This window comes from Branchiostoma floridae, chromosome 6 (assembly GCF_000003815.2).
Source record: "Branchiostoma floridae strain S238N-H82 chromosome 6, Bfl_VNyyK, whole genome shotgun sequence".
In the NCBI taxonomy this organism is placed as follows: Eukaryota; Metazoa; Chordata; class Leptocardii; order Amphioxiformes; family Branchiostomatidae; genus Branchiostoma; species Branchiostoma floridae.
In genome coordinates this window covers 19,051,950-19,066,549 of record NC_049984.1, presented here as the reverse complement: position 1 = coordinate 19,066,549, position 14,600 = coordinate 19,051,950, and the positions used below count along the sequence as shown (strand labels likewise).

The 14,600-nt window shown below is 39.3% G+C and overlaps 1 protein-coding gene across 1 annotated transcript; it reads right to left on the bottom strand.

Annotated features, from left to right (window-relative positions):
• Positions 1–55: 55 nt before the first annotated feature.
• On the bottom strand, positions 56–12,488 carry LOC118417417 (uncharacterized oxidoreductase YrbE-like). The gene is made up of 9 exons (XM_035822976.1): positions 12,380–12,488; positions 8,701–8,930; positions 8,101–8,171; positions 7,593–7,701; positions 6,700–6,827; positions 4,251–4,324; positions 3,270–3,419; positions 2,620–2,785; positions 56–1,747 (listed from the first exon to the last, which is right to left on the bottom strand). The coding sequence occupies exons 1-9, from the start codon at positions 12,380–12,382 to the stop codon at positions 1,539–1,541; spliced, it is 1,140 nt and encodes a 379-aa protein (XP_035678869.1). The 5' UTR covers positions 12,383–12,488; the 3' UTR covers positions 56–1,538.
• Positions 12,489–14,600: the final 2,112 nt, after the last annotated feature.

Below are 14,600 nucleotides of genomic sequence, written 5' to 3'. Positions count from 1 at the left end.
ATGAGAACTCAGATGTAGATGTCTCAGCACCGTTAGTGATTAGTCGACACCAAAGAACATTTGCAATACTTGTTTATTCTTTAAAGATAGATCTGCAAAGTACATCAATGCTCAGTGACCTAGGACTAAGATTCCTGCGATCATTAACAAGCATTATACGCATAGATTTATCTCACTCTCTCTCTATATATATATTTATATACCAACATATTTCCAGTCTATAATTTATTTTGTATTACATGTAGTTAGATTAGCAGATTATAAGACGTATCGTCTGTATTTGCAACTGTATTTATATAGTTGTTATAAACCTTTAGTGGAACACGCTAGTTTTGCAGGCACGCAGCAGCAACAGCCATTGTGAAATATGTGTACTTAATGCCTTACCAATATTTTGATGCAGTGCAAAGTAAAACCAATCAGTATTGCCCTGAGGAAGATTACAGAAACAGCTCTTTGGTTGTGTACTAAGAGCTTCGCTATCCATTACATAACTACATAGCTTAAACTCACTGACAGACAGGTATATTGCATCCATGTCATTTCAATCAATAGCATGTCAGCACAGCACAAATATTCAAGCACACAAGTGAGTTCTTAACTACACAAACATCCTGATACATGTATGTTTCACTTCTGATCAGAAAGGAATATTTCCACAAACCCCTACACATCAGCATAGTGATCTTTTCAAAGACACTGATTACAAAAAAAAAATTATATTAGTTAAAAGCTATAAAAATGTATTCAAAATTCACTGATCATTCAAAATTCCGAGTCTGCAGATGCATCAATGAGCAACTGTAAGTACTAAATCATAAGTGGTCCATATTGAAGAGGTAGTAGCAATTTGTTTTGGTAAGACATTACCACAGAATTAAACTTTGCACTCATGACCTGTAGATGAGATCAGAAGCTGCGGTGTCCACATAATACAAGAGCTGCCAGATGTTAAGTACATAGCAGTTTTCAAGCTAGCTCTTCCTGGAAAAATGGACAGCACAGCAACTTGCTGTCTAACTGAGCACACTGCTAGCCTGTCATCTAACTATCCTATTCTGAAAATTATAATATGCAATTTTGCTGGTAAATATTATAAGTACTCTTGGATCAACTGCAAGGTAATTCCTATGATATGATTTCATAGATATATCAAATATATAGATCTATAGACATTGCAACAGTGAAAATGTCAATACGTTTCCGCATCACACCCAAAATCCTACAGAATGTTGAAAGCTATTTCATACGTTTTGTTTAGTAGACAGTGGTCAATTTGATCAATTCATATGTATAACCATTTAGTCATTAACAACACAAACGAAGTTCTCCTCAACAAAAAAAGCCTCACAGAGGCGAAAGAAACTAATCTTCAAGCAGATTCTACGGTAGCATAAGATAGTATCAAAAGCTGACAGAGGAGTGAAGCTGGCCTAGGAGTGTGTTTAGCTACATGGCAAATGTACACTTCTTGGCCAGTTTAGTACTATCTTATGCCATTGTAGGATCTGCTCGTAGATTAGAAAGAAACTACTCATTTATGCAGTAGCAACAGCGTTGGCGTCCTGTTCCATGGGTACAGACCCCACGTCAGTTGTACCACCCTTCTCGTGAGCAGGTGGAGATGTCAGGAGGTGATCGTACGACAGGGAAACGGCCTGCCCCGTCCTGTGGGATTCCTCACAGGCCTCCGCAATGTGGCTGCTCAGCAATGTGTCTTTCTTCACGATACGAGGCTCCTCCAACCCTGTAGGGGATACAAATAGAGACAACATTGAGATGATAAACCTGCAGAAATTCCTAGCTTACCATATTTCTTGCAATAAAGGATGGACTTTTTTGACATTTCAACTTTGAAGTTGGTGTATCAGGTCAAAGTCCAGGTGTGCACTTTTTTTAGGTTTTCCCACAAGAAAAATTGCTACAAGCCAGGAAGTCAGTGATTACACCACAAGGTATCGCCCTGAACACCACTGATTTATCAATTCGTCTTTTGTTTATCATTTATAAGATAACAATATTACATATACTTAAATCACGTATATGTAACTATTTTATTCTTAGTATTTAGTGTGAATCTAGAATAGATATAAAGTCATAGCTAGTAAAAAATTCAAATGGTTACTCTATGTAAAATATCTGCTTGTAACATATGGAAACTTCATTTCTACCTGTAAGCTATTATATTTCACTTTATGAGTATGCAATACTGCTTCCAGTATGGAAGGCAACTGGTGGCAATTAAAGCTTTGAATCGGAGCACAGCACTTAGTGCAGTTGTGAATATCTTCCTCTTTAAAGTAGTAGATTGGTTTATTCATTCATTTCAACAAGAATGACAAATTAAAAGCGGTCTTGCAGCCCAAAGGGCTGAATTGCACTGCTTGACAGTCTTTTTATATATTATTTTACACAAAAATGATTATAGGATAAGCAAATGCGAAGTATACAACTTATTACAATTTAAAATTCAAAACAATAATACGCAACACCGTCGTTAAAAGTAAGTTAGAGCTTCCTTCCACAAACTGTAACTTTGATACAATTCCAAGTGCAACACTTCATGTGTCTAATTTCATAATGTACCAATCATGCAGAGGATTTAAAAGTTGTGTTCACCTTGAATGAGGTTGAGGAAGTGAACGAGTTCCCCCCGGTAGCTGGCGGCGTATCTCTGCGGGAAGGAATGGTGGATGGGCTGTGCGGTCTCCCCGCTACCGTTGGAATGGTGCAGGCCGGTGGGGGTCGTGTTGTGATTCAGCAGCATACCTTTGGAGCCATACACCTGGAAATCACAACAGCATTAGGGTAGAGGAATAGCTAGATTTAAGAATAAAAAGTTCAAGATTTTGGGGGAATTTTATTGAAGACTTTACAATACAATGTACTCAATACTTTTCCAGTCAGGGTTGGAAAGTGTCATATTGGTGAGAAAAATCATTGAAGACATTTTAAAGCATTTATGCGTGTGCAATTGCAACATATTTCCTATAACTAGAAAAATCATAAATTTTCTGGCATGGGTATGCACCTGCAAAACACAGCATCTATTCCATCTATGCCATAAACAAAATAGCCTGATTAAATCTTCCTTATAGCAGCCCGCCCAACAACTGGCCAGCGATAGAGGGGCCAGTTACAGCCCTGGACAGCATAGTTAGTGTCACACAGACTATAAACAAAAGGGATGACAAATAACTAGTAAGCATTGGGACAGATTGACATTTCTAACATTAAAATCCACATAAAATTGGCCCACAGGTCTATACCTCAGTTCTTTGGTCATAGCCATATGTAGACAGGCGGCTCAGGTCCAGGCTTGCGATGGCTCCACTTGGAAACTTCATGGTGATGGACACTGTGTCTACATCATCCAGCTCAGCAATAGCAGGGGTGAAGCAGTGAGCCATCGTGTGCACCTGGGGAAGTTATAGTCAGGTAGAGTGAGATTGTGATGAGAGTCATGTGCAGTCCTCAAGAACCCTTCTTTCCATACAAAGATGGAAATTTGCTTGCTGTGACAAACAAAATGTCACCATTTGTCCAAAAAATGTTTTTTGAACAAAATGTTGCCATCTTTTTAGTCCCAAAATCTGAACTTCATGACACGAAAATGAAATTGTATTTCCTGCAAGCTTGAAATCACAAGCAAAAATGACCAACATGGACTCCCAAGCCCAACCTCAAGTGGAACGGAAAAAAAAAGTAGGAAGACAACCAAGGTGGCTAAGAAACTTAGTCTGCAATACAATTACTCAAACATAAAGTTTTGACATACAAATGTATATCAATCAGAATAATATAGTTAAATTTATTGTAAATTCATGCCCAAGGGCTAATTGCAGGTAACATGTCTACTCTAGTCTAAAAGCTAACTCTAATCTGCAAGTTTTTTGGTTCAACTTCCTTTACTGAGACAGTGGAAGACTAGCCTGAGTACCATCCTCCGTAGTGACCGCTGGCTCAATACTTTCGCTTGCTAACCACAGAAAGTAGTGAGCCAGCGGTCACTAAGGAGGATGGTACTCAGGCTAGTGGAATATGAAGAACCCCACCTTTTCTATAATGTGTGGGTTCTATGATGATAGGAGGAAGGTAGCTTTTTTTTGTCTGTAAACATGTGGGAAATTTGGGTGGAATTTAGTGGCATCTTTAAAAAGTTTTAATATGCCTTAACCTTCGAAAAAGCAAAAAAAACATGCAGTATCTTAAAACATACATTTGGCCTGAAGGTATGTAACCATGGTTACCTGTGTTGGCAGTTCTTTCATGATCCAGAGGCATTCATCAATGTCATGTACAGCACAGTCATGGAATATTCCACCTGAGGAGGGGGAAACAGCACAACACATTAACTCTCCAAAAGATGGGCAAATTGCATTTTTTCTTTCTTCACAGCAACCACACAACCTGAAAGGTAGCTGAACTCTTTGGTAAGACACCTGTTCTCTTTGACGTGGAAACGGAACATATGACATGCACGCGTTCAAAAAGCTTCACCATTTGAAAAGTTTGGGGGCAAACCAGGTGGCTTCAAGATCATGAAAGATAGGTTAGCTTGAGCAAAATATAACAGATGGTGATACAATGGTGAATTTCATGTGGACCTTCAAACACTTTCTGGTTAGCCCCATGATTTTTAAATGATGCTAGCATATTTTGTGGGTACTGTCATTTGAAAATGTCCTTTTGCTTCTTTTGTGCTAGTAAGAGAACTGATAGAACATACATGTACTTACAATGCATGATATTTTAGTCCAAGAAAGTCCTCACAAGCTGAAGTTGAAAGTAATATTTGATTGTACAAAACACAAGGGAATTGAATCGACAGTAAAAAAGGCACATACATGTATACCTCAGAGGTATTCTGGGTTACAGGTACATTTGTACATGTACCTTAGTTTTGAAGAACTAGATTTTTTGTTATCCACATTGGGTAAATGTTTGCTTCGATTTTTTAAGCAGAAACTTTCTACTTCATATTCACTGAATAATATCATGTGCCTTTATACAGATTTGATTCTTGATGTCGCAAAGAAGTCCAGCAATAGTTCAAAAAGTTCTAAAATGTGTCACATAAAACACACTTGACTGCATATGCAAAACTGATCTGCCAACAATGAACTTGGAAATGTGTAAAGAGGGTGTCTCACTGGTGCAGCACTGCAGGGTTTGTTCACTATGGCACTGTTTGTTATTTTTGCCGATTTTTTATAATTATTTAGATATTGTGTCAAACATAAAAGTGTGACTTAAGGCCACACCAATTTAATTTCTTGGTTCACGGATTTTTTCATAAAAAATATGGAGCGAGAGGGCGAAATAAAAATAAAAATTGTAAAATGGTTGGGGTAAAGGTAACGGCTAATCCAAAACATAAAGAAAAAAAGTTTTCAGCTTGAAAAAAGTACAAAAACACTATTTTTGTACAGTAACAGCACCTGTACCCACACTTTAAGGAGCTTATAATATAAAGGCCAATTTGCTACACCAGAAAGTTGGTGAATGGTTTCATTAATGGTGAAAATTTGCTGAGTGGTAATTTTTATTTTTATTTTTTTTCCCAAAAAATAGGAGCGAGCGAATCCGTGAACCAAGAAATTAAATCGGTGTGGCCTAAAAGACAACAAAATACACAAAACGTAAGGAAATTTGTTCTTTATCTTTGAAATTCACTGAGTCACCTACGAACTCTGCAGTGCCGCACTGGTGCCCCAAGAGCAGTGAGATACCACCTTAAGACAGCCATACATATACCTGTAATATTTACCTTGTGACAGTATGCATCGAAGCTGTGAAGTAAATTGTTATGGTAATAATGACAGCAAAGTTCAGATGCACACCATTGGAAGGATCTTGAAGTCTTCAAGATGGTTGAATCACCTATGATTGACACCTGTCAGAGACATGAAGAGACAGGAATGTTTAGAAAAACTTGAGTCATGAATGTTCCGTCCACATATCCGATACATTGTCAATGTCATGAGGGATCTTTGAGACCTGGAGAAGTGTGAAAAGTTCTGCAGTAAAAGTGGTTTGATTCGTACACAACTATTCTATGCTACCTGGTAATCAAAAACCACCGAAACTGTGAAGATATGGATACGTCAAAATATACAGTAATCCCCACACGTCTGTTTATTACAACTTTACTGCAGTTCCAATTGCAATGCATGTATTTGCATACCTCAATCGTAAGATAGAAGATTTGCAGGAATGACGCTAGATTTGGCCAATTGGCTAAAACAAACTCATTGCAATATGGCAACAGAGAATAAACTATTTCACTTTCTGTGTGTAAAATGTTTGCGTGATACTAGTAATACAGATATACATAAAGATCACGGTGCAAAGATGATTGAAGCCAGTCTTGAAGTCATAAAGAAATATTTCCAGCTGTGTTTTCCACTGATGTTGTCGTAATTTCTAAGTGTATGGATACCTTGCAATATTGGAGTCTCTATAACAAAACCATCAATTGTACAAAAAAATTATATGAAATTAACACAAAGCAAACTGTTGCAAAGCTGGTAAACAGCTGACCACAAATGAATGATGACTCGTTACATAATCCCACTTACCTGCTTAGCACAATACCAACATACCTTCTAACTGTTAACATTAGTATCCTCTCTACCCAACCAGTAATTTTCACCTTACACATATAGGTACCACTCCAAAAACTCATCCTGATGTTACCTGAGATGCGCAGGTATTCAATGGAAGGTAAGGGAGAGTCCCTGCTGGACGTCTTGAAGCGATGGATCTGACCAACCTCTCCCTTCTTCACCCGCTCCTCAAGATTCAGCAGTGCTGGGTCAAATCTCCTGCAGAAAAACAACAAACAAGAAACTGTACTTTGAAGTAAAGGTACATTCTGTATCCTATCCCATGACCACAATGTCATCTGTCAGGATTTGGGGTTCATGATGCAAAAAATCAAATGGTTTTACCTGTTTGGCAAGCGAAAACGGATGAATTTGTCATCATGAATGCTTCGCTTCGGATACGTTTCTTTAACCTCCTCGTGAAGTGGATCTGAAAATCAAAGCTTTTTATTTGTTCTGAATTACAAATTGTCATCATGAATGAAAGAGCGGCATGGATTCATATTACATCCGGGAATGCGCACCTGCATTCATAGTTGGTTTAATTGTTTTCAGAAGAGAGTTTATGTTTGGACCAATGAAAGTTTGTGCTGCAAACAACATCTTACAAAATGTATGCAGTTTCCCATTGACGTCAGACGCTGCTACAGTCCCAAGACATGTCAATCAGACACTAGGATTGGAGCTTTCTCATATCAGACACAAGGATTGGAGCTTTCTCATATCAGACACAAGGATTGGAGCTTTCTCATATCAGACACTAGGATTGGAGCTTTCTCATATCAGACACTAGGATTGGAGCTTTCTCATATCAGACACAAGGATTGGAGCTTTCTCATATCAGACACAAGGATTGGAGCTTTCTCATATCAGACACTAGGATTGGAGCTTTCTCATATCAGACACTAGGATTGGAGCTTTCTCATATCAGACACTAGGATTGGAGCTTTCTCATATCAGACAGTAGGACGTGACCTTTCTCACCTGTTGAAGGCACACAAGAGGATCCTGCCCTGTTTCTCAGCCTCATCATAGACAAGTGCAGTTGTCTTCATGTCTGCAGCAACTGGCTTCTCACACAGGGCATCTTTTCCTGTAAGAATGAAGAAAAGTCTTAACTCACTGTTCCAGGTAAATACATTATTTAGTATATTCAAAAAGATAACCTTTTTCTTTACAAAAATACCATTCACCTCAAAGACTCTGTAAATTAATGCTAGTTCACCTTTATCCGCAGGGTAACATTTATCGGTTGTTTTGAAAAACAGGGTATTCAGGGATATCAAGTCAACGAACAGACGGTGGTTTCAAACTGCAATATTTTCAAAATATTGCAGATCAAAACCACTTGATATTCATAAATACCCTGTTTTTCAAAACGATGGATAAAGGTTACCCCGTACATAAAGGTAAACAAGCGTTACATCCAAACTCAACAAATGTTACACTTGAATGCACAGTCAATGCAACACAAAGAGCTCACAGTACCTACCAGCTTTCAAGGCCTTCAGGCAAATGTCAGGGTGGGTGAAGGTCGGTGATGTCACCACAATCCCCTGTACCCTATAGGTCACAGAGACAATAAAAACTGTAAACACCTATGTGCAATCATAAATGTATTGTTGGAATGTAACAAATGCAGTATTACTTTGCTGACAATTGCCAAGAATTCCATATATGTTTCTTGGCTAAGATGGAAGGATAACGCTAGAAAATTACTACAAGGCGATGTACTAGTATATGATACTTTTGTGTTCTTTTGCTCTTTGTGCAGTTGACATAGAATAAATTACCGTGGCGGACACGGAAAAGTTTTTTTTTTAAATTATGTGCCAAGGCTGTAGGCAATGTGAATTCTGAGGAAAATATCATCATCATAATCGGTCGACGTGATCGCACATGTTCGCACATGTTTACACATGACAGGGAAAATATGATTGGGTAACAGAAAACTACCTATTTCCTAGTTCGGGCTGAGCCGATGACTATTAATTGCAAAGGGCTAGTGCTGCTGACAAAGGGAAAACATAACATGGAACATAAAACAATTGATACAGTACTATATTATGCCAGTGACAGCATAATTACTTACTCAGGGTCATTGTACACAACATCTGCCTCTGATGCCTTCACCACTACAGCCTCAGACATGAACTCCTCTACAAAGCGATGGCACCTCTCCACATCCTCATCTACCAGGTACTTCAGCCGACAGTGGGGGTTCTTTTCGATGTTCCCCGCGTGGATGTTGCCAGCCCTCCCCAGCCCAAATAAGGCCAGAGGGATCTTCTTGCTGGCTTTGGTGCGATTCATATGTCCAGGCTGGAAGGAAGAAAGTGTGTTTTTAGATACTTAATAAGGGTCCAGTACTTGCAGTACAGCCTAGTTTTACCAAAACATCTTGCGTAATACAGATCAGGATGCGTAATGCACATCAGAATGCATTTACTCTTAAGGACTGACAGCCTTATTACGAAATCTACTGTTACTCATTGCCGGCCCTCCGACACCTTTGGAAGTATTACCCCATTCAGACCCTCACTAGTGCCAGTAGAATGATACGTACAATTACAATCACTATGATATAGACATCCCTCAATGATATAATACGGTGTACGCAGTACAATTTTCAAAGAAAAAGAAAAAAAATGGCCTGTTAAAACTGCAAAGATGCTTATTACACATTGGTAAAAATAAGTGACCAGCACGATCATTTCACTTCTGACCTACACTGAAACAGCATGTTTGCTCAACAAGATGTACTTTGCTCTTAAAGTTAAACACCTGTGTATTTAAAAGTAATCAGCATGTAATGCACAAGTCAGCTCTCAGACAGGAAACCACAGATAATTAACTAACTTGTGAGTATGCTACACATCAAGGACAGGATAATTAGGGTGTGCCCCAAATGCAATTTTATGACTTTTATGACAGTCAGTTTCCTACATGAGGCCACTACATTTTGTGAGTGAAATCTGTAGAACATACACCCAGGAATACACCAAAGCTGATGATGTGAGTATGAATCTAGGATTATGAAAGAACAGAATGCCAATCAATTCTAAAATTTTAAGTGACCTGGTTCCCATGACTCCACTACTAGTACTAGTCTGAAGTTTTGTTTGACATTTTTGGGTCCATGCGACACATGATAATTCTCTGATGCAAATGGCTATCAGGATTTCTTTCATTACTCTGCAAAAACTTCTGACCTTATATCCATGTATTTGCCAAATGTAGTTGACCTTTATAACTGATGCATTATAAAATTTTGCTATTTCAATATTTGCATAAATTTTATGTGATCCAGAAGGGAGCGTTATTTTCCAATAGATTAACGGCACTGAACCTTAATCCAACGCAACTTTAATCCAACACTTTTCAGAACCCATCTGTCAGTCAAAAACTGGCTCCGGTATGCAAATTCTTTTGAGTGCTTTACAAAACCAGTAAGGTATACGACTTAAAACCTTGTAAGTTTGAGCTCAAAAAGATCGCATGTTGCAGCGACAAGTTTATTAATCTTCTGGTATGTTTTCATGCTGTTAATCAAGCCGTGGGAGGAGGGCAGCGATTGTAATTTCAAGCAACCCTACTCTTCGTCCTCACATTACACATTAATCATCACAGTAAATATAGCGAAATATTAATAAACTGTCCATCCAACACAACCAACATGCCTTGAAGTGTCCCTCTTTAAAGTACAGGGCCAGGCTTTGTTACACAAATTCAGTGGAAATCCGAAATCCGAACACGCGCCATTTTGAATCATATTTCAGCACGCCCCTTCACCCCTATTTTTGAAAGTGATCACATCCAAAGGCCAGTAGGACGGATCTCACTGGCGATACCAACAGCCCCACATGGGGGACGTGCTGTAGGGAGTTTGTACTGTGTTTTGCGGGTATATTTTTTGGGAGCCATTCACAAACAACGTATTTTGCCACCATTTGCTAACCAAACAACGGATGAAAAGTTTCATAGAACGTCATAACTGTGTAGTAGAACAGCAGAACGGATTTGCCGCTGGTTGATGCATTTTGGGGCCGTGTTTTGATCGCGGCTATCAGCAGTTTACCGACATGCCGATTTGCCAATTTAACCTTGAGTAAGTGCCTGCCGATTAATACAAATTTGTCGTTGTAAAGATGAAATCCATAGATAAACAGCCTTGTTATATTATTGTGTTGGATTAAAGTTCCACTGGGAATAGAATCCCAAAGGACTTGCTATCAGTTACACTGTCTTTGAAATGTTATTTTCTCGCGACACAACAGAAAGTGGCAGACCAATGCATGTGTAGCAATGGCCGGGGAAACATAGTAAACAATGCACTAAACAGTTTCCAGAATGCGCTAAAGCCCGCTTGTTTATTCATGGGGCAGTTTGGAATTTGCTGGAATGTGTTGGATTAAAGTTCAGTGCCGTTATGCATCAATTAATACAGCCATCTTTTTTTCCACTTCTGGTGAATTATGCAACATATGTTTGTAAAAGATGGCTAGAATACGAAAGAACACATGACATGAAGTTGAACACTGGAAGTTGTGTTCAGTACCATGGAAAGCTGCCAGGCGACCCATAATCTAATTTCGTTCGACAAAACCTCCCTGGGGGACTGGGAGTTGTCAGAGGTCTGCTTTGTGATTGGGCTAAAAAAAAGGGTTACGGGAAACATCTGATGGGTGTTGTCCGTGAGGTGCCATCTCATTGGGTAAATGAAAAGAGGGTGACAGGAAACAGCTCACATGACATCATCGGCTATACCCCCTGGCAAAAATCTCCAAATTACTACGTAATTAAACAACAACGCCGTACATACTGGCTCAGTGCTTTAATACTGAGTTCTAAATGTTGTAAATTGCAAAGTCATCAAGTGAAAAATCTAGACTAGTTTGCCATGATCCTATCCTTTAAAAGCTTTGCATACCCGTTCCGTTACCTCTAGCCTCTTACTCTTACGTTACTGGCTCGGCATACGCTACAACGGTTTCGAGACGACTCGGCACCTGAGACAACTCGGCCCTAGTCGGCCCCATACTTACTCGGCACATAACTTTTATATTTTGCACTCGAAGAATGATAATCCTATCATTCCGGCAGCATAAGAAGTGACATAAGAATGTACAAATCAATCTCACCCCACGAGGTAACGTTTTGGATACAATTTTTTAGGATACAAGATCCCCAAAACATGTTGCGGGCCGCGCCGGCGACGCCATTTTTTAGTTGTTATATCGGCGTTCTTTCACGATGTCACTCTACTTCTCTTCTATATCACCGTGTTTGCAAGTTAGTACAAATGAAAATAGATGTAATAAGCAGTTCAATATATTTTGTTGGTCATAAATTACATCTGTTTGTAGGTTTTAAAAACACGTTGAGATGACCGATCTGATATAGACAGAGTCTCGGCCGTTCAAAGTTAACGTACCTTTAAGTGACGTTCAGAGCCTCAAAATGTCCGTAAAATTGTGCAGACTGTATGACTTACAAGTTATTACAGTGAGAGAAATGTTTTGCAGTTAAACATCTTGCATTTCTCACAAACCTTCACAATTTTATGTCATATTCTTGGTGCCAAGTTTTCCCACTTGGCTAGGTGCCGAGTCGTCCCAGGTGCCGAGTTGTCCTGATACCGCTACAACCAAGGAGGTTAAAGAAAGAGAGGCCTGTGATTCTTTAACCTCCTTGCTACAACATATATATGATGACCAGCATGCACGAAATACCACGAAGGAGATAATGTTAACCTCCTTGGTATTACTTACCATTTTCGTCTTTCCTGTCACAAGTCTCCGTTCGTACACGAAATCACAACAACAGTCTCTTCAAACTCTGAAGATCGTCCCTCACAGTCAGCAGCACCCGGTCCTTTGTGGCTTGTCAGCGTCGATTGCGCAAACACGAGCCTTTCGATCTCAGTTGGTACTTCCGTATGAAGAATCCATTACATAAAAGGGACGTCTTTCTATTTTACTTTACCCTATGATCTATAGAATCTATAAACTGATATGAAACTGATTGACTTTTATTTACTTATATTTATTATAGACATTTATTTGCCGACAACTTTGAACATGCACCAAAAGACTATTGCTGTGCGGAAATTTGATGCACGACCAATTTGAAATCCCCTGTATATTGGTATCGCCCAGAATCAGGTCAGAACAGGTTAGAACCAGCTGGTCCAAGCGCGCGGAAGAAGCGGGCCTCGGTAATAATTTACCAGCAGGCCCTCGGGGTGCCGATAGGTGACTGCTCGGTCATGTTACCTGGATACACAATGCAGAACGATGATAAGATCTGATATAATAAAGGATAGTCTGGAATTGGTAACGTTATGGATTTTTCTGTAGTACCATATTTCCAAGCAGATGTATGGGGGTGAGGCGAATAGAGAAAGAACATGCGAAAAAAAAGTTAACGTACAACAAGGAGGTTATGAATATATTACCTCCTTGCGTACAACAAACGTATAACGCCGAAACTATATGTTACATTTGATGCAATTTTGATATCAGTAAAGTTTTCCTCCTCCTTTTGATGGAAATGCGTTGTCATCATATCTTAAATTTGTTGGCCCAAAGTTATTTTATCGATAATACAATATGCTAGTACAGTCAGTATCCCCTTGTTTGGCCATTATATAGAAGGTTTGACCGAGTGCACTTTTGACCCGAGTTTTCTCACGTGCGGCCACCGCGTGAACACTTCCGACCTGCCTAGCCTACACGGATCCAGCTCAGCTCGCTCCGAATCAGGTCTACCCTGAGTGGTAGTGCGGGTGGTGTCATACGAAGCAGAAACACTGTCACAAAAATCGTATATATGTTTTGAAAAAAGGACATGTTTTTTTATAAGGGGGCAAATTAAATCCACATATGTTTTGAAAATGGGGCCTTTTTTTTAAAGGGGGGCAAATTAAATCCACATATGTTTTGAAAATGGGACATGTTTTAAAAAAAGGGGGCAAATTAAATCCACATATGTTTTGAAAATAGGACATGTTTTAAAAAACAGGGGCAAATTAAATCCACATATGTTTTGAAAATGGGACATGTTTTTTCTTATGGGTCATATCTTTTAAAACAATATGCATCTTAAAAATAACCAAAATGAGAATATGAGACGAAAAAAAAACATACCATTTTCATTTTGTACCGAGTATACGTTTATCCCCCAATCCAGGAAACCCACCGGTTTGCAAAGTGGTGCTTTCAAAATGGCCTATCATTTCCGATTTACCCCCCATTTTGATAGTGGTGCTTTCCAGTTACGCCGATTTCAAACTGGTTGATTTCAAACTCCAAACGGAAATGACGTAAGTCTACGAAGGACCATTGGGTCGTAGTACGAAGGACCATTGAGACACAACCTGTTTTAGCAAAGGAGCTCACGGTGTGCTCACGGCGAAGGGGCTGCATGCTCGGCGAAGGAGCTGTGTGCTCACAACGAAAGAGCTGTGTTCACACAGCAAAGGGGCTGCGTGCTCGGCGAGGGAGCTGTGTGCTCACAGCGAAGGGACTTTGTGTACCAGGCTGAAGATGGTCGCCGATTGGTAGCCGCCGATCCAGGCGCCGATTCGTCATTAGACATAACATAGCAATTAGCACCCCATTCAGACGCCCATTCGAAGAAGCTAAAAATTTCTAATTTCCTTCATAAGCTTAAATAGATATCAAGAACTTCTGGATATTGTCTATTGCCACCCAATATATGTATATATATATATATGAATAAAGATAATAACAGAAAGTATTGTATCAACGATTAAGCAAAAATAATGGGCCCAATCGGCCGCCAACTTCAGACTGGTTTTTAGATAGCGCATATCTAAAAGCGAATTTAGATAGCGCATATCTTAACGTATTAAAAACGTATAAAATCTTACGGGCCGGATTTGATTAATGAACTATGGGGAAATTAACTAATTTACTAATAGCTATAGGAAATAGGAAATACCCAAGCAAAGGGGTGCTGAAATCGGCT

Excerpts from the sequence above, each read along its gene's own strand:
- LOC118417417 (XM_035822976.1), bottom strand. Across the intron at positions 3,420-4,250 it reads TGAAAGAACTGCCAACACAG|GTGCACACGATGGCTCACTG; the intron begins GTAACCATGGTT and ends TAACTTCCCCAG. Across the intron at positions 2,786-3,269 it reads GCTATGACCAAAGAACTGAG|GTGTATGGCTCCAAAGGTAT; the intron begins GTATAGACCTGT and ends TGTGATTTCCAG.